This window comes from Populus trichocarpa, chromosome 5 (genome assembly GCF_000002775.5).
Source record: "Populus trichocarpa isolate Nisqually-1 chromosome 5, P.trichocarpa_v4.1, whole genome shotgun sequence".
NCBI classification, from domain to species: Eukaryota; Viridiplantae; Streptophyta; class Magnoliopsida; order Malpighiales; family Salicaceae; genus Populus; species Populus trichocarpa.
The window spans coordinates 20,836,616-20,858,901 of NC_037289.2; the positions used below are offsets into that span (position 1 = coordinate 20,836,616).

General features: G+C 31.5%; 1 protein-coding gene and 1 pseudogene across 2 annotated transcripts; both read right to left on the bottom strand.

Moving 5' to 3' along the window:
- Positions 1-1,153: 1,153 nt before the first annotated feature.
- On the bottom strand, positions 1,154-5,615 carry LOC7464803 (probable receptor-like protein kinase At2g42960). Of its 2 annotated transcripts, none has more exons than XM_024602364.2 (8): positions 5,019-5,615; positions 3,740-4,480; positions 3,540-3,644; positions 3,236-3,358; positions 2,843-3,013; positions 2,624-2,753; positions 2,276-2,485; positions 1,154-1,599 (listed from the first exon to the last, which is right to left on the bottom strand). In XM_024602364.2, exons 2-8 carry the CDS (start codon positions 4,399-4,401, stop codon positions 1,477-1,479), a joined length of 1,524 nt encoding a protein of 507 aa, XP_024458132.1. In that variant the 5' UTR covers positions 4,402-4,480; positions 5,019-5,615; the 3' UTR covers positions 1,154-1,476. The 2 variants fall into 2 exon arrangements, with proteins under 2 accessions (XP_024458132.1, XP_002307552.2); XM_002307516.4 differs by having other exon boundaries at positions 3,740-4,475; positions 5,019-5,614.
- An 8,437-nt stretch (positions 5,616-14,052) lies between these two features.
- On the bottom strand, positions 14,053-18,205 carry LOC18099638 (wall-associated receptor kinase-like 8; annotated as a pseudogene).
- Between the last annotated feature and the right edge of the window lie 4,081 nt (positions 18,206-22,286).

The following is a 22,286-nucleotide window of genomic DNA, read 5'->3' on the forward strand; positions in this document are numbered from 1 at the left end:
AAAGATCAGCTTCTCGTTTTAGTATTTAATTAGTATTAATAACTTTTTTTCAATATAATTTTTAATTTATTTTATTAAACATAAACATTATCTTATCGTTTCTCAATAAAAATGATTCATGATACTCGAAAATGTATGAATAATACCGACACCTTATTTTATTTCTATTGTGTTAAAAATTAATTTGAAATCTTATTCAATCTGTAGAATACTAGTTGCATCTAAATATACGCATTGATATACTTCTAGCTGTATAAATAAATACTCCTGTAATAAGAAAAGAACAAAAGAGAGAGAGAAAGAGAAGTCTTTACAAATGTATATAGGTGTGAATGGTTTCCTAGCACCCAGTCAAACACAACGTAAAAAAGCAGCCTGAAAAAACATGCATCTATTCCTGCAGGCCTGGCATAGTACAGCATACAGGTGACCTACTCTTACCACAAAAAAACATAAAGATGACCTAAGCGATTGGAACTGCGTGAGAGCCTGTCACAAAATGATGCCCAAGAATAATGTCCATAATCAGACCGTTGCATGTTCAATCCTGGACAAAAAAGTCAAAAGCTGGGTTCCTCTGAATTCAAATTTAGTGGCCAGCTAGCCTTTGCACGATCATTCCTCTGATACTAACGGAAAAGAATACGAAACTTACGCGAAGAGCCGAAGGAATCTCGATAACCAGAACATTGGAAGAATCCAATTGCACGTTCATTCTTTAGCTATCATGCTGTATGAGTCGGAAAGAAGTGAAAAGTTGTTCTTGATCGATATCTTGAGCGTAAACATGAAAGCAGATATCCCAGCTTTTGTGGTTAACTTGTATATTACCAGGCTAGGAAAACTCAACTTTGTGCTCCACGCTCGAGGGACGAGTCATCATAGCATGTTAAAAGGCACCGAGAAAGAATCAGGGATTCAGATGATCAAGTGTGGTGATCAGAAGGGATCAGGCAGTGGAGCATGCATCATTGTAACGCAGCTACTGGCAAAGCCTTAATTGAGAACAAGAGCAAAAGAAGCAGCGTTGCCTGCTCCAACTTGGCTATTTACGGTTCGTTTTGATCAATGAAATCATTAAAAAAATAAAAGGAAAAGTGATCAAGAAATAATCATTCACCATCCCAAGAACAATAACCAAGTGAACAACAAATTAAAAGAACCATAAATAATTATAATCATTATAATGAAAAAAGAAAGCCCATGGATCAGCAAACATCTGTACATCTCTCTCTCCTAAGTTACCTACTGTTGCGGGATTGAAAGCACTCTCCCCAATGGCGTGTCAAAGAAGGCAGTGTGGAACGAAGCCAAACATCTAGATAACCTATCAAGATAACCTAAACTGGATCCACTCCACCTCTTCCATGCAGGAAGAAAACAAACATCTAGGTTGTAAATTATCGATGAGTTATTGAAATCTTTTAATTTAATGCATGAGAAGGCAATCCTTCTCCCTGGTCATGTTCGTCAATCCTATCCGTTAGTTGTCTCAGATAAACAGCTCTCTGGATCCACTACCTTGTTTTCAGTTTCTGTTGAGTCCTTCATGGATTCGATTTCCATGCTAGTTGTACGACTCTTTCTGTTCCTCCGATCCTGCATAGGATTGTACGAGTCATAAATTCATGACCTTTGTGATACTGTGATATCATGAACATGGTAAAATAATGGAGTTTTTGAATTCTTCACCCCTAGATTGATATAATAGTCCATAAATGACAGGAAAACATCTGATTAATTTGAGAGAAGTTTCGGCAACAGACTAGGGAAAAAAGCACATGCAGTTATGGTGAATTTCTCTCTGAAGTTTATGGTATTTTTGGGTTTCATATAAAACAATTGCTTACACAGAAAATAGCCATTGCACTTGCTTGCGTTTGTTTTGTTAATTGAAATTCCAAACAGTAGACAATAAAATACTAGCATTTGGAAAATTGTATGTCTGGAAACATGGAAGAGTTGTCTTCAAATGTAAAACCAAATGGTCTTATCCATTATGTAAAAGTTACCCTACTCATTATGCTTGCTTAAGGGTCTACGTTATCATAATCAATAAATGATTTTATAACTTTGTGTGAGAGGAATAACAAGACTTTCATAGACAGATTCATAATGGTGTCCAACACAAGCGTCCAAACTTGCAACCATAAGGTCAGGTAATTTGCAGAATTAGCAAAAAGGGAAGGAGCTCAAGGTAAACAGTTTCCCAGGAGACCTATCCTTCTAGACAAAGCACTTTATAGAGATTGCTCGGGAAAAAAAAAACTCATACCTCACGAGAAGGGTACTCATCAGCTTCAAGCATTCTTGCAACTTGAGTCATTCTAGGTCTCTTTTCTGCATCAGGATCGACACACCTAAGTGCAACCAAAAGAGCACGTTTTAAAGCACGCGTTGTTGGTTTAACTTCAAGATTTGGATCCACAACTTCCTCAGATCTTCTTGTCCCAACCATCATTTTTAACCACTCAACAAGATTAACCTGGCATAAGCAAGTGATGGGAGCTAAGCAAAAACTCTTGCACAAAAAAGATTTGAAGTACTTTTCAAAAGGAGGCGCACACATACAAAGACAGTTTCAAGGAATTGTAAACTCAATGTAGATCAAAGAATATGGTACCTCGTTAGCAGGTCTGCCATGGTCCACAGGGTCCCTTCCAGTAACTGATTCTAGTAGCAGGACTCCAAAGCTATAAATGTCACTCTTCTCATTTAACATGCCCGTATTAGCATATTCTGGTGCAACATAACTGAATTCCAAAAAAGAGACTCCTATCAAAAGATCCTCGCTGAGAGAAACATAGGCTATTGCAAAGGGAAGTAAAAATTAAACACATACCCAAATGTACCCATAACTCTTGTAGTGATATGACTCTCTCCAGAATCAAGGAGCTTGGCCAATCCAAAATCAGAGACCTTGGCATTAAACTCATTGTCAATCAAAATATTGCTGGATTTTATGTCTCGGTGAACAACCTTTGGTTCTATTGCTTCATGCAAATAAGCAAGCCTGCATCAGGTTTACAAAACAATTTCATCATCTTTGTATAGACATCCAGTGAAAAAAAATTCAAATTCTATTTCTGCATCATCGTTTAAAGAAGTTTATTTTACCACAACTAGATAATCACTTTAGATGAAATGAATAAAAAAACTGTCCAAACTAAGCCATTTAAGAGAGCTAGTTTTGATATAGTGGACAAATGTGGTTTGAATAGAGCTAAGAACTTACGCCTTAGCAGTACCCAGAAGGACCTTCATGCGTGCCTCCCAAGTAAGCATACCATGATGTTGCATTGCCCCATGCAGCCATTGTTCTAAGTTCCCATTATTCACATATTCATACACCAGCATCCTGAGCAGATAAAATTTGTATGAAAAAAAATCACTCAAAGCTCAAGGATCAACAAAGCAATATTGGGGAAGAATTGTGAAGCACACACCACAGATATAGCTTCATGCACCCAGTAACAGTGACATGACTAATGTGAGTGGAAGACAGAATAATTAAATTAACAGGAGTAAATGCCTCATACCTGTGAACTCCTTCGATGCAGTAGCCAAGAAGCCGTACAAGATTCTTATGTCGAACATGACCAATAGCCTCCACTTCAACCCTAAATTCCTTCTCTGCCTGTCCCCTAAAACCTCCATTCCAAAATAAATTGTTAAATAACTAATAAAACAGATCATAGCATCACAAAAATAAGAGATAGCATCTTCAAAGCGTCCTTACAGGTTGTTAAGAAGCTTCTTTACCGCTACCTCAGTTCCATTTATTAGTCTACCCTTGTAAACAACCCCATATCCACCCTCACCAAGCACATTCTCTGCTGCAAAACGATTTGTAGCAAACTCAAGATCCCTAAGTGTAAACCAGTGGCCCCATCCAAGGTGTGAAATTTCTGGCAAGCCAATTAAGGGAGAGGCCGTGACAAGTCCTGCATATGATAATGAAGATTGCTTCCGAACAGTCCCAGAGCTTCCTTCTTCCCCAGAATGTGAACTACAGGCCCTCTCGTTGTGATAAATCGAGCTGCTTTGGCTGGCAATGTCAGGATCACTAGATTTGCTCATTCCCAAATGAGCTAGCATTTTATCTGAATTCTTGTCACTCGATTTATCATTGATCGTGAGAAATGCACTTTCATGGTGATGAATGGGATTTTGAACCCCAACCTTGTCAATCTTAATATCTTTCGATACATTTGGTATTTTGGAATGGCAGTATTTGTCCACTGATCTCCTAGATTTCCTCTGAAATGTAATCCATACAGATAAGACACAAAGAATCGAAATTATAAACACTCCTACAGATATTCCTATTAAAACCCATAGTTTCAAACCCAAAACTGATGTCTTCTTTGATAATTCAGCATTTAAACTCTCAGATGACATCCCTGGTTCTCCAGAAAACACAACAGTCTGTATTGCCGATCTTACTTTATACCAAGAGATTAAAAGATATCTACCTGCACTTTAAGATGACCAACCGATATCAAATTTTGAACTTCATTGATGAGCAAAATGTTAAACAACACTTTCTAAATTTAACTACTGAAGCAACCTATTGATAAAAGAAGGCTTTATTTTCCTGATTCAACACTAAAACCTCAAGGGAAATAAAAGGTAAGGAAAATTAATCCACCGGAAAAGAAAGAAAGTAAACAAAAGAAGGGATAAGAAAGAATCCACAGGACATTTAAAGAATTTCATTTGCATAACAATTGGCAGTTTCTTAAGCTTATGCAGTGCATCCAAACACCAAAGGCATTTGACAAATCAACTAAAACCCAGTTCCAAAAAAGTCTAAGAAAGAAAGAAAGCAAATTCAAAGTTCACTGAAAAAGCAATCCCAGACCCATAAGTCACAAACAGTTTAATCACAAATCTCAAAACTACGAGAAAAGGAATAAGTTCTCAAAAGGCATCACTTACGATCCAAGTAAGAGACAGATAAAGAGAAATGCGAAACCTTCAAGAAACATAAAAAAAAAAAAAGGGGAAGCATTTACCTTTGCAGTGATCTGAGTGTGAAAGCTAACCCCCTTGATCTTCTTCCTTGAGCACCCACAAAAGCAAAGAAAGGGCTTCTCTTTTTTTAGGCAAGTGAGACTCAATAAGCATAGATAGGCCAATGTAGACCTGAAATAACACAAATCACCCAAAACCCAGTAACCAAGAAAAGGCAGTAGTAGTTTAGAAGCACAAGTTGTGGCCTCCAGTGGGCCAAAACAGAAGAAGAAGAAGAAGAAGAATTTTGTGAATGATAAAAAAAGAAATGGCAAAGAAAGACAGACAAAAATCTAATCTTTCAAGGCAAAATGTGTAGAGAGAGGGGGTAGAAACATAAACGAGGGTGATTATAGGGTCTTAAAAAAGATAAAATGGGTAAAAAATGGTTGGTGGGTCTTTGTGTGCATGTGGAGAGAAGACAGAGGGACCTTTCAGAAAGCTGGAAAGGAAACTTGGTTTGCAATGGAGGAAACCAGAGAGAGAGAGAGAGAGAGAGAGAGAGAGAGAAACAGTGAAGGAAAAGCAGAAATGAAGTGAACAGAGGTGGCATTTATAACTAGGTAAAGAAAGAAAAAAACAAGATCACTGATGAGAGCCCAACAAAAGCTAAGGAGAAAAAAAAACATGAAGGGAAGGAGACGGAGGAAAAAAAAAAGAAAAAAAAAGGGGGTCAAGGGTCAACTCAACAGGAGGGAGCTCCAAATCTTAGCCTGTCCATGAGTTTCTTTTACCAAATTGTCCTTATTCTTTTATATATATGTGTGCATATATATTATTATTTGCTGATATTCTAATTTTTCTTAATATTTGAGCAGAAAAACCTAATCCATTATAACCAAGAAAATATGTCCTAAAAAAAACTCTTCCATCGTAACTAGATGTCTAAAATATACTCTCTGGGCTACATACTATGTTTGGTATTTATTATATTTTACTATTTTAATTTTAATTCAGTGATAGATTATAGTGGGGTTTCTTTTAAAATCTAATTTAAATTGGTATTAAATATGCTAAAAATTAATAATAAAAAAAAACATAGGTGTTATCTGCATCTTAATTAATGTTTGGTGTCGATGCTCAGCTTTTTTTAGGAAGGTCGTTTTGGGTTTTACTGTATCTATTTAAATAATGTTGCAACGGTTATCAAGGGCAATTATGACAATATGCATACGACTAACCTAATATATTGCTTTTGATATTAATAAATATTAAATTAATTATAGCTCGGAAGTAGAAAAGGCCACCCCAAAGTGGGGAGAGTCAATGAGGCTTTGGCTCGAAGCATCATGGATGTCTCCCACAAATTCCACAACTTTGACTTAATTAACATGACCAATTGTAACCGTCTGATCACTATAAATCATGTGAAGAAGCATGACTCCTCATGGTAAAGGGCAGCTCGAGTTAGATCCCTCTCTTCCATTTGCCACTTGCCTTGCTAAAAGCCTTGCACATGCATTACGTGAATGGCACGTGGAAAAAACTCCTTTACCAGATAACAATGTGAAGTAATGATTATTGTTTTTGTATAAATATATTTAATAAAAATATACTGACGATAAATTGTAGTTAAATTGTATCAGTATAATTTTTTTTTTATTAAAAAGGTATCGAGTCATGATCTGGAATCCATAATTTTCAAGTACATTAATCTGTCTTCTCCAAAAATAGAACAAAATAAAAGTAATTGATAAATTACTGCTAAGAAACAACACACAGTGATGTTTAAAGCTGAGATAAAAATTATTTTTTAAAATATTTTTATTTTAAAAATATATTAAAAAATTATTTTTAAAAAAATTATTTTCAATACTAACATATTAAATCAATAAAAAAATAAAAAATATTAATTTAAAATAAAAAAAGTTTAAAAATACAATTACACCGAATGTTAATAATACGCTACCAATGAGAGTGCGAGGAAATATATATATATATATATATATATATATATAAAAGAATGAGAAGTGATGGTATACGATAATACGAACTCGAAGTCATGAACGGGACAGCTACACACATCGACATGTCTTGAATTTCTACTTTGTCCACAATCAACATGTTGTATGAATAATTAATGGAGAGGGAGTTTTTTTTTTTTTTTCCTCCCTATAACGATTAATTACTATCTTGGACAAAAATATAAAGACAGCGAATACAAAAACCATGTGTCTCCTATATTTTTTATTTTGAAAATATGTAAATTCCTTTCAAAATTATTTATTTTTTTAATTATTTATTTTTTTATCTATTTTTTTTTATCATAAAACACTAAAGTATAAACCCATATATTATATCCAATCCTCAGGAGGTAACATTTGACAGGGAATGCCAAAATTAATATAATAAGATATAGTATTAAAAAAAAATTATTTAAAATAAAAATATCATACTATTTTATATTTAAATACTAAATATAAATAAATAAAATGTTTTGTAGGGTGTGGGCTCCTGCTTGCCTCCCCTGATTCCGCCTGTGCATGCTTATCTCATAAATAAATAAAACAAATGCAAACAAGTTTTTATTTATTTATTTATTAATTCATCAACTAAAAACAATAATAAAACTAATTAGAACTAAAAATTAATATAATAAAAAAATAAGATTTTAGAAGAAGTATAAGATTATAGCATGCAGTAATTAGGGGCGGAGCTAAGATCTGAGCTTGTTCTTTTTCTAGGTGCATATGATTAATGGTTCCTTTTATTTTACAGGGTGGGCCCCCATTTGCTCCATGTCTCTCTACCCTTAGCAGTAGTGCTATTCTTTAGATAGAAAACACTCTAACATACAAAAATTCATAGAATTTTTGGATAGAATCAAGTTCTTACCATCCTAAACACGTGTCACACACACACACACACACTCAACAAAGTTATTAGTTACCAAATATATTTAAAACAATTACATATAATAAATTAATTTAATCATTGACATTAGCCCACTAAAATAACTATATATTAATTTTGCATACATCTTTCTTATATTATGAGTATCTTTAAATAGTAATCTAAACTCTTCCAATGACAACTTTGTAACTAATATAGAAATAGAATTCATCCAGTAAATTTTATTTATTTATTTTAGAGACTAACTCTTTATAATCATCACAATAAAGAGCATATTAATACAAAAATAAAATCCAAGATCATCTCGTAAAATATATATGTAACTAGTAATCTAACTCACGCTCCTCGCAAGTTAGATTTAAATGAGTTTTTTTTTATTTCAATAGCACTAAAGTCAACATGGGTAAGCCTACCATGCCATGAATCATAACATTTTATCATTTTATTTAAAACACCGTGCAAATTACGTTCCATAAAAATTTAATTTTTTTATTAAAAATTAAATTTTTTATATGTTTTAGATGGTTTTGATGTACTTATCTCAAAAATAATTTTAAAAAAATATAAAAAATATCATTTTGATACATTTTAGCATGAAAAACACTTTAAAAAATAACTGCAACCACACTTCCAAACAATCACTTAGTCTCTATTGCATATTTCTATAAATTCTTTCTTATATATTTCTTTCAAGTTTCACTATATTTTTTTATACTTTATTAATTAACACAAGTGAAAAAAAAATATGATTAAAAGGTTTGAGAAATTTTTACTGCATTAAAAAAAAACTCTAACAAATCTTTATATTTTAGGAGAGAAGTGTAATATATTTAAATTGTCCTTCTATATAGGGACTGTTGTGTGCTATTATACAATACTCTAAATGGTGTGGGGGAATATTGTTTCCCCACACCTAAATCACTGTGGATTACAACAGTAATTCACGGTGATTCTTTCTCTTTTTTTTTTGCTAACTTTTCTCTTTTTTCTTTTTTTTTCTTTTTTTTCTGTTTTTTTTTCAAAATTACTTTTTTTTTTAACTTTCCTATTTTTTCTTTTTTAAAAAAAATTATTTTTGTTGATTTTACTTTTTAAATATTGACCTGGTTAAAATTTTTGCTTTGTAATTTTTTTCTTTAAAATACTGTGGATTGCTGCGATGTTTTTCCACATAATTTTTCTATTTTATTTCTTTATTTTTTAAAATTATATGTCAATTTTTTTTAATATTGAGCTGATTGAGAAGTTAGTTTTGTAATTTTGTTTTCTTTAAAACATTGTTGATTGCTACAGTGTTTCTCCGCACGGTTTTTTTTTTATAATTTTCTCCGAAATTATCTTATTTTATTTTATTTTTTAATATTGAGCTGGTTAAAAATTACAGTTACTATATGTGAGAAAAGCACTGTAACTTTCCTCGAAAATTACTGTTGATTGCTACAGTGCTTTTTCCCACACGGTTTTTTTTCTGTTTTTATTATGTTTTTTCCTAAAATTATCTTTGTCAATTTTATTTTTTAAATATTAAGCTGGTTAAGAATTGCAATTTCAAGTAAATACAAGTTTTTCCTCACATGGTTTTTTTTCCAGTTTCTTTTGTGTTTTCTTTTTTTGTGATATTTTTTTCCAAAATTATCTTCGTCGATTTTATTTTTTTAAATATTGAGTTGGTTAGAATTTAACTTTGTAATAAAGCTTAATAATGTGGGGAAAACATTGTAGCTTTGCTCATAAAACATTGTGGATTGCTACAGTGTCTCTCCACATGGTTTTTTTTGTTATAATTTTTTTCAAATTATCTTTTTTAATATTGAGTTGTTTGTGAATTACAATTACAAGTCATTACAAACAATGCTAAATCATGTGAGGAAGCACTGTAGCTTTCATCACAAAACATTGTGAATTGTTACAGTGTTTCCAACATGATTTTTTTTCCTTTTTTTGGTGTTTGTTTTGTTATTTTTTTTTTAAATTGTCTCCGTCGATTTTTTTTTAATATTAAGCTGATAAAGAATTTAACTTTGTAATTTTTTTCTTTAAAATACTGTGAATTGTTGCAGTGTTTTTCCATGTGATTTTTTTATGATTTTTTCTAAAATTATCTTTGTCGATTTTTTTTTTGAATATTGAGTTGGTTAAGAATTATAATTACAATAAAGCTAAATCATATGAGGAAAGCGTTGTAGTTTTTCTCATAAAACGTTGTGGATTGCTACAATATTTTTCTAAATGGTTTTTGATTTTATTTTATTGGAAAAAACGCTATAGTTTTCCTCACAAAACATTGTCAATTGCTACAATGTTTTTTCTCATGGGTTTTTTTCCTTCCAAAATTATCTTTGTTGGTTTTTTTTAAAAAATATTAAGTTGGTAGAGAATTTAGCTTTGTAATTTTTTTTCTTTTTATTAACTTAAAAGCTAAATCATGTGGCGAAAACACTGTATCTTTTCTCACAAAATACTGTAGATTGCTACAAATCATTTTGTTCAGTCTCTAAGTTTTTGATCACCAACACAATTTTTTTTTTCATCGTGAAATATTTGCTTCATCATACCTTTAATTTCTATTACTTATTTAGCGCTGGTTCACAATTATAACACTATCAAGTGCATTTGTTTTATAAGCCCGCGGCAACGCGCGGGCATATCATCTCGCATATTCTAAATGGTGTGGGGGAATCACTGTTCCCCCACACACAAAACACTGTGGATTACAACAGCAATCCACAGTGCTTTCCTCTTTTCTTTTTTTGCTAACTTTTCTTTCTTTTTTTTGTTTTTTTTCCTTTTTTTTTCAATTGTTTTTTCAAAATTACATTTTTTTTTCAACTTTCCTATTTTTTATTTTTTTTCATTTATTTTTTCTTTTGCTTTTTCCAAAATTATTTTTTATATTTTATTTTTTAAATATTGACCTGGTTAAAATTTTTGCTTTGTAATTTTTTTCTTTAAAATACTATGGATTGCTGCGATGTTTTTCCACATAATTTTTCTATTTTATTTCTTTATTTTTCAAAATTATATTTGTCGATTTGTTTTTAATATGGAGCTGATTGAGAATTTAGTTTTGTTATTTTTTTTATTTTAAACATCGTTGATTGCTACAGTGTTTCTCCGCATGGTTTTTTTTAATAATTTTCTCCAAAATTATCTTTTTTTATTTTATTTTTTTAATATTGAGCTGGTTAAAAATTACAGTTACAATATGTGAGAAAAGCACTGTAACTTTCCTCGAAAATTACTGTTGATTGCTATAGTGTTTTTTTCCACATGGTTTTTTTCTGTTTTTGTTATGTTTTTTCCTAAAATTATCTTTGTCAATTTTATTTTTTTAATATTAAACTGGTTAAGAATTGCAATTACAAGTAAATACAAGTTTTTCCTCACAAAACACTATGGATTGATACAGTTTTTCATCCCATGGTTTTTTTCCAGTTTCTTTTGTGTTTTCTTTTTTTGTAATATTTTTTTCCAAAATTATCTTCGTCGATTTGATTTTTTTTTTAATATTTAGTTGGTTAAAATTTAACTTTGTAATAAAGCTTAATCATGTGGGGAAAGCATTGTAGCTTTGCTCCTAGAACATTGTGAATTGCTACAGTGTCTCTCCGCATAGTTTTTTTTGTTATAATTTTTTTCAAATTATCTTTTTCAATTTTATTTTTTTAATATTGAGTTGTTTGTGAATTACAATTACAAGTCATTACAAATAAGGCTAAATCATGTGTGTAAGCACTGTAGCTTTCATCACAAAACACTGTGAATTGCTACAGTGTTTCCAACATGATTTTTTTTCTTTTTTTTGGTGTTTTTTTTTTTTCTGAAATTGTCTCTTTTGTTTTTTTTTTTAATATTTAGCTGATTAAGAATTTAGCTTTGTAATTTTTTTTTCTTTAAAACACTGTGAATTGTTGCAATGTTTTCCCATGTGATTTTTTTATGATTTTTTCTAAAATTATCTTTGTCGATTTTTTTTTGAATATTGAGTTGGTTAGGAATTATAATTACAATAAAGCTAAATCATATGAGAAAAACGTTGTAGTTTTTCTCACAAAACACTGTGGATTGCTACAATATTTCTCTAAATGGTTTTTTATTTTATTTTATTGGAAAAAGTGCTATACTTTTCCTCACAAAACATTGTCAATTGCTACAACATTTTTTCTCATGGGTTTTTTTCATTCCAAAATTATCTTTGTTGGTTTTTTTTTTAATATTAAGTTGGTAGAGAATTTAGCTTTGTAATTTTTTTTGCTTTTTATTAACTGAAAAGCTAAATCATGTGGTGAAAGCATTGTATTTTTCCTCACAAAACACTGTAGATTGTTACAAATCATTTTGTTCAGTCTTAAGTTTTTGATCATCAACACAATTTTTTTTTCCGTCATAAAATATTTGCTCCATCATACCTTTAATTTCTATTACTTATCTAGCGTTGGTTCATAATTATAACACTATCAAGTACATTTGTTTTATAAATCCGCGGCAGCGCACAGACATGTCATCTCGTAATCTTTTATGACACGTGTTTAGGATAGTAATCATGAAGTTCTCACCATAAAAAACTCTTTTAAAAAAAAAAAACACTTTCTTAGACTCTCTTATATCTCCACACTTTATTTTTTATATAAGTTTTATTAATTCAAGTAAGAAAAAAAAAATTGGAGAATTTTTATTTCATCAACAAATTCTAACACTACATATAACAATTCTAAATGTTTTCCATTTACCAACACATCACGTGACATATTTTGAGCAATCATCCTCCATATTCCCAATTTTTCCCTTGTCATACTTTTAATATTTAATTCTTAATTAATCTCCTTTACCAAAAAAAAAAAAACATAATTGCCTCTTAAAAAAATAACTTAGGAGGCATTTGTTTTGTATAAAACATTTTATAAATAGAAAATAATTTATGAAAAAACAATCTTTTTTTATAAAATATCTTATACAAAAACAAACCCCTTCTTATATTAGCAGTAACTCCATGCCACGTAACCCCATTCCACACAAAAACCATAGACTTTGGTGGAAGAAAAACCTCTGACGAGTGCAAAACACTGGGAAGATATCTTTAGTTTCTTTAGAAAGAAAAGCATCTCAGGGTCTGTTCATGCATGAAAACAGCTCTGGATTTAAAATCATCAAAATTCAAGGGCTACAGGAACTCTTGATATATACGAAAAGGGAAGTGTTGTAAAAGTGGGCTAAGAACACCAAGAACAAGGCCCCTCTATTCAATCGCATTTTCCAGGCTCCAGAATGCATCATCGGCAGCACAACCTTCTCATTAAAGAATTAAGACTTGAATAAGCCGAGTCTTGATCTTATTTTGTTTGGTATTAGGGTTTTTGTTAACAAATTTCTTGGATTCCTCCAGCACGAGCACGTTCAGAATGTTGTCAGTCGCTTTATCTTTTCTATCCACAGACATTCCATTACCTCTAGTCTCACACCCATTATTTATTTGCTTCCGTAACGGACATAATCAAGCTCTGCCATAGCTTTATCTTATGCAATTTAAAATCTATAGATACATGCACTGGAAAAGAGTAGAATATCAGGGGGAAAGTACAATGTTCTTAAGGAGACAGTGGAATTGAGTTGGTAGCATGACGGGGCATTGGGAGGCAGGTAATTTATACACAGCTTTAGCTAGCCTCCTGCCAACAGGTTCAATGGGGTCATATTTTAATCGCATGTCATTCCTAAACCAGAGCTCGTTTATTTTGCCTAGACAGACAGTCCTCTTATTTTACATTAAAGCATGGTTTGACGACATGGTGATGATGATGGAGGGAGGTACTAGTTGCAATAATGAGGAGATGGTTATGGCTGGAACAATTTACTAGGTACATGAGAGCTGATTAGTTTTTAAAGTTTTTTTAACTTAAAAATATATTAAAATAATAATTTTTTATTTTTATAAAATTATTTTAATCATCAATAAATCAAAACAATATAAAAACATTAAATTATTTTTTGTTTTAAATTCTCATGGAACATCGTACACCTCGCATGACTATTATATCTGCCATTTTTACTTGCACCAGATTATGAAGCAAAGGAAAGAGCAAAAGAAGCAAGGCAGAGTGGTGCTTCTCGTTCGAAACATAGAGTTCTCAGTTGAAAATAAAGATTATGCATAACAAATGTGAATTATATTATATCCAGCTTGTCCTCTTCCCCTACCAAATTGAAGCAATATTTCTAATAAGAAATCAATCAAACTTGAAAGTTATCTGCAGTCATACATACTATTTTACAGAAAGAAATCATCTAACTTTACCAACATTTTACCTAGTAATTGGTTTGAAGGAGAAAGAGCATCGCCTGTCTCCGATAAATCACACCGAAGGTGTTCAGCATCTTCATAATTCTGTGGATTGGCATTGAAATCATTCTGTAATATTTGAATGTCCTCCAACTCCTTCGTGACCTCTTTCATGGTCGGTCTTTTCTTCCTATTTATGTTGAGGCATTTATAAGCAACCTTAGCAACTGCCACGATTACCTCTTTCTGAGCCTGCAGCACAAGTTCAGCATTAATAATATCTCCAAGCCGATTCTCCTCCAAACAAAGCATGAAATATAAGATCAAACTTCCATCTTCTTCCGACCTCGTTGAAGAGTTTGGTTTTTGTCTAGTTAAGAGCTCAACAAGCACCACTCCATAGCTATAAACATCACTCTTCTCGGTAAATTGGCTTGACTGGAAGTATTCCGGGTCCAAGTACCCAAATGTGCCTTGCACCTGTGTGGTCACATGAGTTTGGTCTATTGCAACCGATTTAGAGATTCCGAAATCAGCAACTTTTGCTCGGTACTTTTCATCTAAGAGTATGTTGGAAGACTTAATGTCACGATGGTAAATAGGCAGAGAAGCTGCCGAATGCAAGTAAGAAAGAGCTTCTGCAACTTCTATGGCAATCCTTAAACGCATATCCCACGTTAGCGGAAACTCCTCGAGTTGATCGTGGAGATACTGGGAAAGGGTTCCATTATGGATGAACTCATAGACCAGTAAAGGAACCTCGGTCTCCAAGCAACAACCTAATAGCCTAACCACGTTCCTATGATTAATTTGTGAAAGAATTACAACTTCGTTGATGAATTTTTCAAGTTTTCCTTCGCTGACCAATCCCGATTTCTTCACTGCAACAATCCTTCCATCTGCCAACATTCCTTTGTAAACAGTCCCTTGGCCTCCCTGTCCAACCTTTCTATGCACACTAAAATGGTCAGTGGCCTTCTCTAGTTCGCTTGACCTAAACAGTTTGGTTGTGTTGACATTTACTTCACCTGAACATAATTGTTGCTGTAGCAGAAGACCACCATTTCTTTTAAAGAACTTTTCCTTGAATTTGAAGTTTTTTCTCTTCTTTTCTACTTTGTACAGCCACCCCAGTCCAATAATGCAAAACTTGTGCCAACACCTGCACACCTCAGTGATTTCAGAGGAATATTTTAATTAACAAAAAACTAAAACTTATAGCAATACATTGTTGGACACTTGGACAGACTCACAATGTGGACGGCACCAATTGCAATTCTTTTTTCATTTCTATCCTTTTTTATCAGTTTTGTCCTTGGATATTTCTTTTATTTTGTAATGAAAATATGTTTTTATTAGCTTACAATTCGGGATGCTCGGGGTGGCTATATCCCAGGCCGGCATTTTCACGCCGCCCCAATGTGGTGAGCTTTCTCTCATACTCTGGCTCGTGGCACGAGCCAAATATTGTTTTTAATTTGACTTCTAATTCTGCGGGAACTTTTTAATTTAGCCATAAATTTCATCCGACGCATCAGATAAATATATTTTTTTAATTTGCTTCTTGATTCTTTGATAGCTGTTCAATTTAATTCAAAAGTTATCATCACCTGAGCTTGTGTAAAGCCCTAATCAGGAAGAAAAAAATGAAAGGAAAAAAGAAAGAGACAGATCACCTCCACAAGGTTAGCTCATTGTAGTTGTATTTATTATACGACTCTCAAATTTAATGGATTAAATTGTGTCAATTTAATATATTATTTTTTTTCATTCTACTTTCTAAATTTATTTTTATTTTTAATTTTATTATTTAATATTTTATTTTAACATATCTTGAAAAATTATTTCAATTGACTTGTTGTGAGTTGTGAGGTGCTCAAATAAAACACCTGACATGTCTCCACCCATTTAGCCGGGCAAAAAGGTAGCTTTATTTTTTCCTCTTGACTTTTTTCTTTTAGATTTTAATTTGAATTTATTAAAAAAAAATATCTTTGATTTTATTTTGTCATTTTCTTATAAATATCTATTTTTAGTGTCATTGGATTGGATTAAATGAGAGGTTTGTTCTAAAAAAAAAACATAAGCAAATCTATAATTTGAGTTATGGGTTTTATAGATTAGTTAAACTAATTTATTTTGATCCAAAATATTTTCATCTTAATTTTATTTTTTTAAAATATTAAGCCATGTCACCTTGAGATTCTTTTTTTTTTTTATGTCTATAAAAGTGTCTTCAAAAATCACTTTTTATTGGAATTTTTTGATTGAGATTAATTTAAATAGATGAACTAAAAAATATTATCAGGATATTATTTGATAGGGTATAATTCAATTCCTACTTTTTTTAATAGAATTAAAACATATTAACAAGTTCTCTTTCTGAGCATTCCTACATAATATTTTTTCCCGATGCAATCATCTTCTTTTGCATATCTATTTTTTTATTATATAATTAAATAAAAAACTTAGTTTATCAAAAAGTTTTTAAACTAGTCAAGCCCATAATATATGGTAGGTTAGCTTAGATTTACGAGTAAAAAAGTCAAAATCATCTAATTTTTTTTTAAAAAAATTAAAATGTTGGTGGCTTGAAAATCATTTTCGAGCCGGATCAGATTTTCAACGGAGCCACTATAAAGGCTTAGCATTGAAACTTGTCATAAGGTTATTTTGAACTGATTAAATGCCACTTCAGCCAATCCACTCTATTGAAACCTGTGATTCTTCATTAAATCAATTAAAGGTTTAAAAATTTTGTTGCAAAAAAAAATAACGTTGCTTGCATTTTTTTTACACTATATATAATTGATTTTTAATCCAACCCGCAACGTCGACATAGAGTAGAGAATAGTTACTTACTATGTTAACATAAAAAAACAAATATCTCAGGTGTTTTTTTCAATTTTAATCTTTAGTTTTTCCAAAAGAGTTATGTCAGGACTCATTCATGTTCCATTCTTACAACTAGGTTTCACAACTAAGGTAACCAGGTTTCGTTAGAAGGATTTTAGACAAATCAAATGTCCATCTATCTAGCCACCATTCTAGCACGACAGGAACAGATTCCATTTTATTCACAACTTGCAGATGTGCAAAATTGGCTGCAAACCATTGTTGGTCCACTAAGAAGGCATACTTGCATCCCTTACTGCCTTCGTTGTTATTCATGCCCCCTATGCTTGCGTTGTATTCCCTTAGATCTGAAGGGATGGTGGCCTGGCAGCGGTTGACGCCGAGGTAACCATCTGCACTCAATTTCTTGTTCTGGTCATGACAAAGTGGCATGCACCCGCCAATTACTGTGCTCTTTTCGCTTAACAAGGCCAGATTATCACACCCAGTGGCAGTGAATTTATTCCTTTGGGAGAATGCAAAAGGGCTGGATTCCAAGTTAATGCGTACACTGCTCGTTGTTGCACCGTTACAACCAGAACAAGTTATTGGCAGATTGACATGAATTCCATTGTTTTCTATTGAAATGTTCAGCACCTCCAGATTAATGCTTTTTGCAAAAGATTTTGGAGGGCTGAAAGTTCCATTGCAAACTATTTCAAACCATTCGTGGGAATAACAGACTGGTCCTATTCCAAAAAGGGAATGGAATGCTGATTTCTCCACAGAAGGCTTGACAGTTTGGCTTGGCTAGAGATAGAGATCGTGCCGATGCTTTTATTGACCACATCAACAGAATGGCCAGAAGTACCAGTTGCATAATCATCTTGCTTCTTCTTCTTTGGAAATTCTGGAGATTCTCTCACTTTTACATCGGAAAGGCTGGGATATCAATATAATCAGGCCAACAGGAAAACGAAAGGAGGTTTTCTGGAAGGGTTAACACTACATGAAAGAAACTTCGGAAAAAATCAATTTTATATGTAAAGAAAGTTAACTGCAATCCTATAATTGGTATTCAGGCAAAAAACGATGAACAATGACAATTCTTGTGCATTGTAAAAATCGATGATTCGCATGCCCCTCTGGTGGTCTGGCCTCTATACTAGGCTGAGAAAATAACAAAAAGGACAAAGCCTGCACCAATTTCTTGTCTTGAATATTCTTTTTCTTTTTTGTAGGTGAACATTAATTTCCCTTCTCCACACCACACCAAACAAAAGTGTGTGTATCTGATACTTAACGGAAATTACTTCATTTTTTTTTTCACGCCCGGTCCTAATATGAGACCGTGATTAAAGGGGAAAAAAAACTAAAGGGAAGTCAAATTTATTGTGTGTAGACACATTTTATCGTTACAATGTAATTATATTTTTGTTTTTTCTTGAAAAAATTAATGGTCTTATAGTATTGTGATATTAGTAATAGAGGAACACGAAGGGCGGAACCAGGGGAGGCAAGAACGCCCGGCTCCTGCAAAACATTTTAATTTTTTATATTATTTAGTATTTAAATATGGAATAATATAATATTTTTATTTTAAATAAATAGACTTTTTAATAATATATCTGGTTATATTAATTTTGGCCTCTCTTATCAAACACTACCAGCTTTGCCCCCAGATATACGTGTCTTTTTTAAAAAAATTATATACAGTGAAGTATCTCAATTACTCTCTAAATCAAAAAAAATTAAAAGGATATTTATGTTTTTTATTTTTAAAATACAGTAAAATAACAACTTTGTCCTTGAACTAAAAAAACAAAACATGCTTCTAGGGGCCTTTTGATCTTTTTCACTAAGGGTTTTTTTGTTATTACTAGTTTTATAGAGGGCAACTTGGTCTTAGTACATAAATTAAATATTATTTTAATGGAAAAACTAATTATGCATGTGGCGTCTCCTGGCGTCCAAAAATGCATTACACCATGTTATTAGAATTACTTACTAGTCCTCTCTTTTTTGGTGTGGTGTGTCGCACCCGACATCACGATGAAAAAAAAAAGGATAAATAGATAAGGAGTCACCATCTAATTTATGATAACTAGAATTCTAATTTGTCTTCATAGATTCTTAGGTAAGGAGTTGGTTATACTAAAAAAAAAAAACTCATCACCCTAAAATATTCTACCTAATATAAACTGCTTTTATGTTATGAACTTGTGATGATGTATATATTGAGATTTTTCTAATTATTTGACTAAACTAGACATAGATTTAAAAAGTGATTTGGGATTAAAGTCTAGTTTTAAAGCTCATTCCTCACTTCTAAAACACGGGTGCTAGGCCCAAGAAGATGATAAATGTTGAACTAAGCTTTTAATCTCATTTACTAATTATGTTCCAAATTAAACCCGTTGGTCATCACTCGTTCTTAATGGATTTTTTGGAATTATGTTGACCAGCTTAAATCAACTCATAATGTAGTATAAAAGAGAATTTTCTAATAAAAATCACAAAGAAGTAATTTTAACATTACATAAAAAAATGTATTCCTAAGGTCAGATGATAAAAAATAAATAAGAAAAATAATTGTTTTGTATTTTTTATTTTAAAAAAATATAGTCACCTCTATGGTAACTTCCTCGGTAGGTACAATTCACTATACGATGTGAAAGGTAGGACAGATGGTATTGCATTAAGACATCCTTAATTTACCAATCTAATTCCATGAAAACCAAAATTTTTTTTAAAGCATCATGAGAAAAAAACAAATGTGATTTATTTTAAAAAAATCTCATCATGCTAATTTGGATTCATCCAGGTTAGTTTTTTTTTTGTTTTTTTTATTTAATTTTATTATTTAAAAATTGAACTACATTTATTTTTCTTGGAAAAAGTTTATTGATAATTTTTTTTTAATTATTTATTTCTTATTGTTTCTTGTTTTTTATTATCTCATGAAAATAAAATTAATTTATTTAGGCTCGGGTTTACAACCCGAGACATAAAGTCTTTTTTTTTAAATATTTTTGAAATATTTAAATATTTTTTTTAAAAAAATACAAACCCCACGGTATAGCACGGGTTCATATTGTTCAATACTTCAGGCCTAGTATAACTTCGAGCTTGTACAGAGTTGTTGGTTTCTAAACTAGGTGGATAGATTTAAAAGCTCAAAAACTGGCCCGCAAGATTAAATAGACATTTAATCATTAAATGATCATAATTTGTTACTCAGAATGATTTTTAAGTCTCCCAACTCTTAAGGTATTTTTTCTTTTACAATTTTTTTTATTTAACAGTAAAAATATCTTTAAACCATCTTATATATCAACTAAAATCAGAATATCATCGTACGGAAAACAATTACTTCAATAAAATTAGATTAAAATTACTTTCCAACACATCTTCTTTACCTTCTAATACTTCATTCATAGCTTTTGTCTAGAAGATCTATATCTTTTTTTTTTTTGTATTTTTAACAGTTATTTTTTTGTTTCTTTATTTAGAATCATCAGTGGTTTCAATTTTCTTTAATTTGCAGTCAAACTAAATTAAGGCGGTAACCAAAGGGTGATTAATTTAGCCGATGAGCCACGCCTATTAATTCAATCCCATACCCTACCCATAAAAAAAATACTCGCCTATACCCATTAAGAAATTACCCTTTAAACTCGTATCCGGCCCATTCCCGCTCATTTAATACCCATTTTTACCTGCTAAAAGAAATTTTGTCAAAACATTTCATCTTAGTCCTTGTATTTGTCATGAAAGTCACTTAGTCCTTACAAATATTTGTTTTTTCAGTTTAGTCCTTTATTAGATCTTTCTTTGTTCTCAAAGTTTTCAAAAAGAACTCAGTTCGCGGATATTAATATGATATAAAATATGTATTAGCTTTTTAAAAAAATTAATTTTAATCACTTCCAATAAAATGATAGTATAATAGTTAATAAGACAGTTTAGCAATAGAATATCTACCTTGTAATCACTCCTTGTCTTCTTTTTTTATCACTTGTTAATGGAAGGAATCAAGCAATATCACTTGGGTTTGTATAAAGATATATATCATGGAGGGCGAGAGCAAGGATCATACGCTAGCAATATAAACGTTAAGATTATTAAATCAATTGAGGTAATTTTCAAAATTATAATAACATTATCAGGCAAGCAACCTCATCTAATTAAAGTTATGAAATTTTACATTTCATTAATTTATACCAAGTATCTCAATTTTTGTTTTAGTCCTAAATCCATTGTTTTGACAATTTTTAAATAATTTTTTTTAAAACTTTACTCCACCTCTATTTAGGTTGCAATCCTAAATGGAGATAATGGGTCCATCTCAGGCCTTTTAACTAGCCCATATTAGAGGGATTGTTCTTTAAACTTTAGGTTGAGACTGGATTAATATTATATCAGGATAAATTATAATATTTCCCTTCAAGTTTGGAGTCTCACCCCTCTAAAGCATTTTTTTATTTTTATTTTGATAAAAAATCTTTCATGAACATCTACATTAGTTAAGCTACTTAACAATCTAAGTTGGTAATTAAAAAGGTCCACAAAATTTAAGAGAGAGGTTGCAAAAATTAAAAATTTCTCTAAACCTATTAGCAGAGTGGTAACTTGAATTGTACCACCAATGTGCCATTGGAAGCCACCAAACTCATTTATGAGGCTTGTACATACTCATACATCTCAAGTATGTTTCAAGACACTGGTTTCTAATTGCTTATCTGTTTGTGGGTGATAAACTGAACTCATAAGCAATTTCACCCCTAACAGTTTGAAAAGTTATTTCCAGAATAATCTAGTAAAGATTTTGTCTCTGTTAGAGACAATTGTTGTTGGCAACTCAGGAAATTTATAAAATTGTTCTATGAACACTTGTGCTATATCTTATGCAGTGAAAGGAAGTGAAAGGGCTATAAAATGTATATATTTAGTGAACTTTTCCGCTATCACCATGATAAAATCCTTTCCTTTTAAAACTAGCAAGCCCTCAACAAAATCCATTGTGATGTTTGTCTAAGCTCTTTTTGGTACCAGTAAAGGTTGAAACAATCCTAGATATGCCACTCTTTCAACCTTTGCGTGTTTACAAACTACATATCTTTCCATAACTTGTTTAACTGTAGACTTCATAGTTGACCAATAAAATGCAGTCTTCAACCTCTTGTATGTATTCTGGATTCCATCATGACCACCAATATAAAAATCATGCATTGCATTAACCAACTTTCTCCTTAAAGTGCTTTTTATACCAACTACTATTCTTGCCTTGTATTTCAAGACTTTA

Excerpts from the sequence above, each read along its gene's own strand:
- LOC7464803 (XM_024602364.2), bottom strand. The coding sequence starts at position 4,401 with ATGTCATCTGAGAGTTTAAATGCTGAATTATCAAAGAAGACATCAGTT. Across the intron at positions 3,645-3,739 it reads AAGAAGCTTCTTAACAACCT|GGGACAGGCAGAGAAGGAAT; the intron begins GTAAGGACGCTT and ends TGGAGGTTTTAG. Across the intron at positions 1,600-2,275 it reads ATGAGTACCCTTCTCGTGAG|GATCGGAGGAACAGAAAGAG; the intron begins GTATGAGTTTTT and ends AATCCTATGCAG.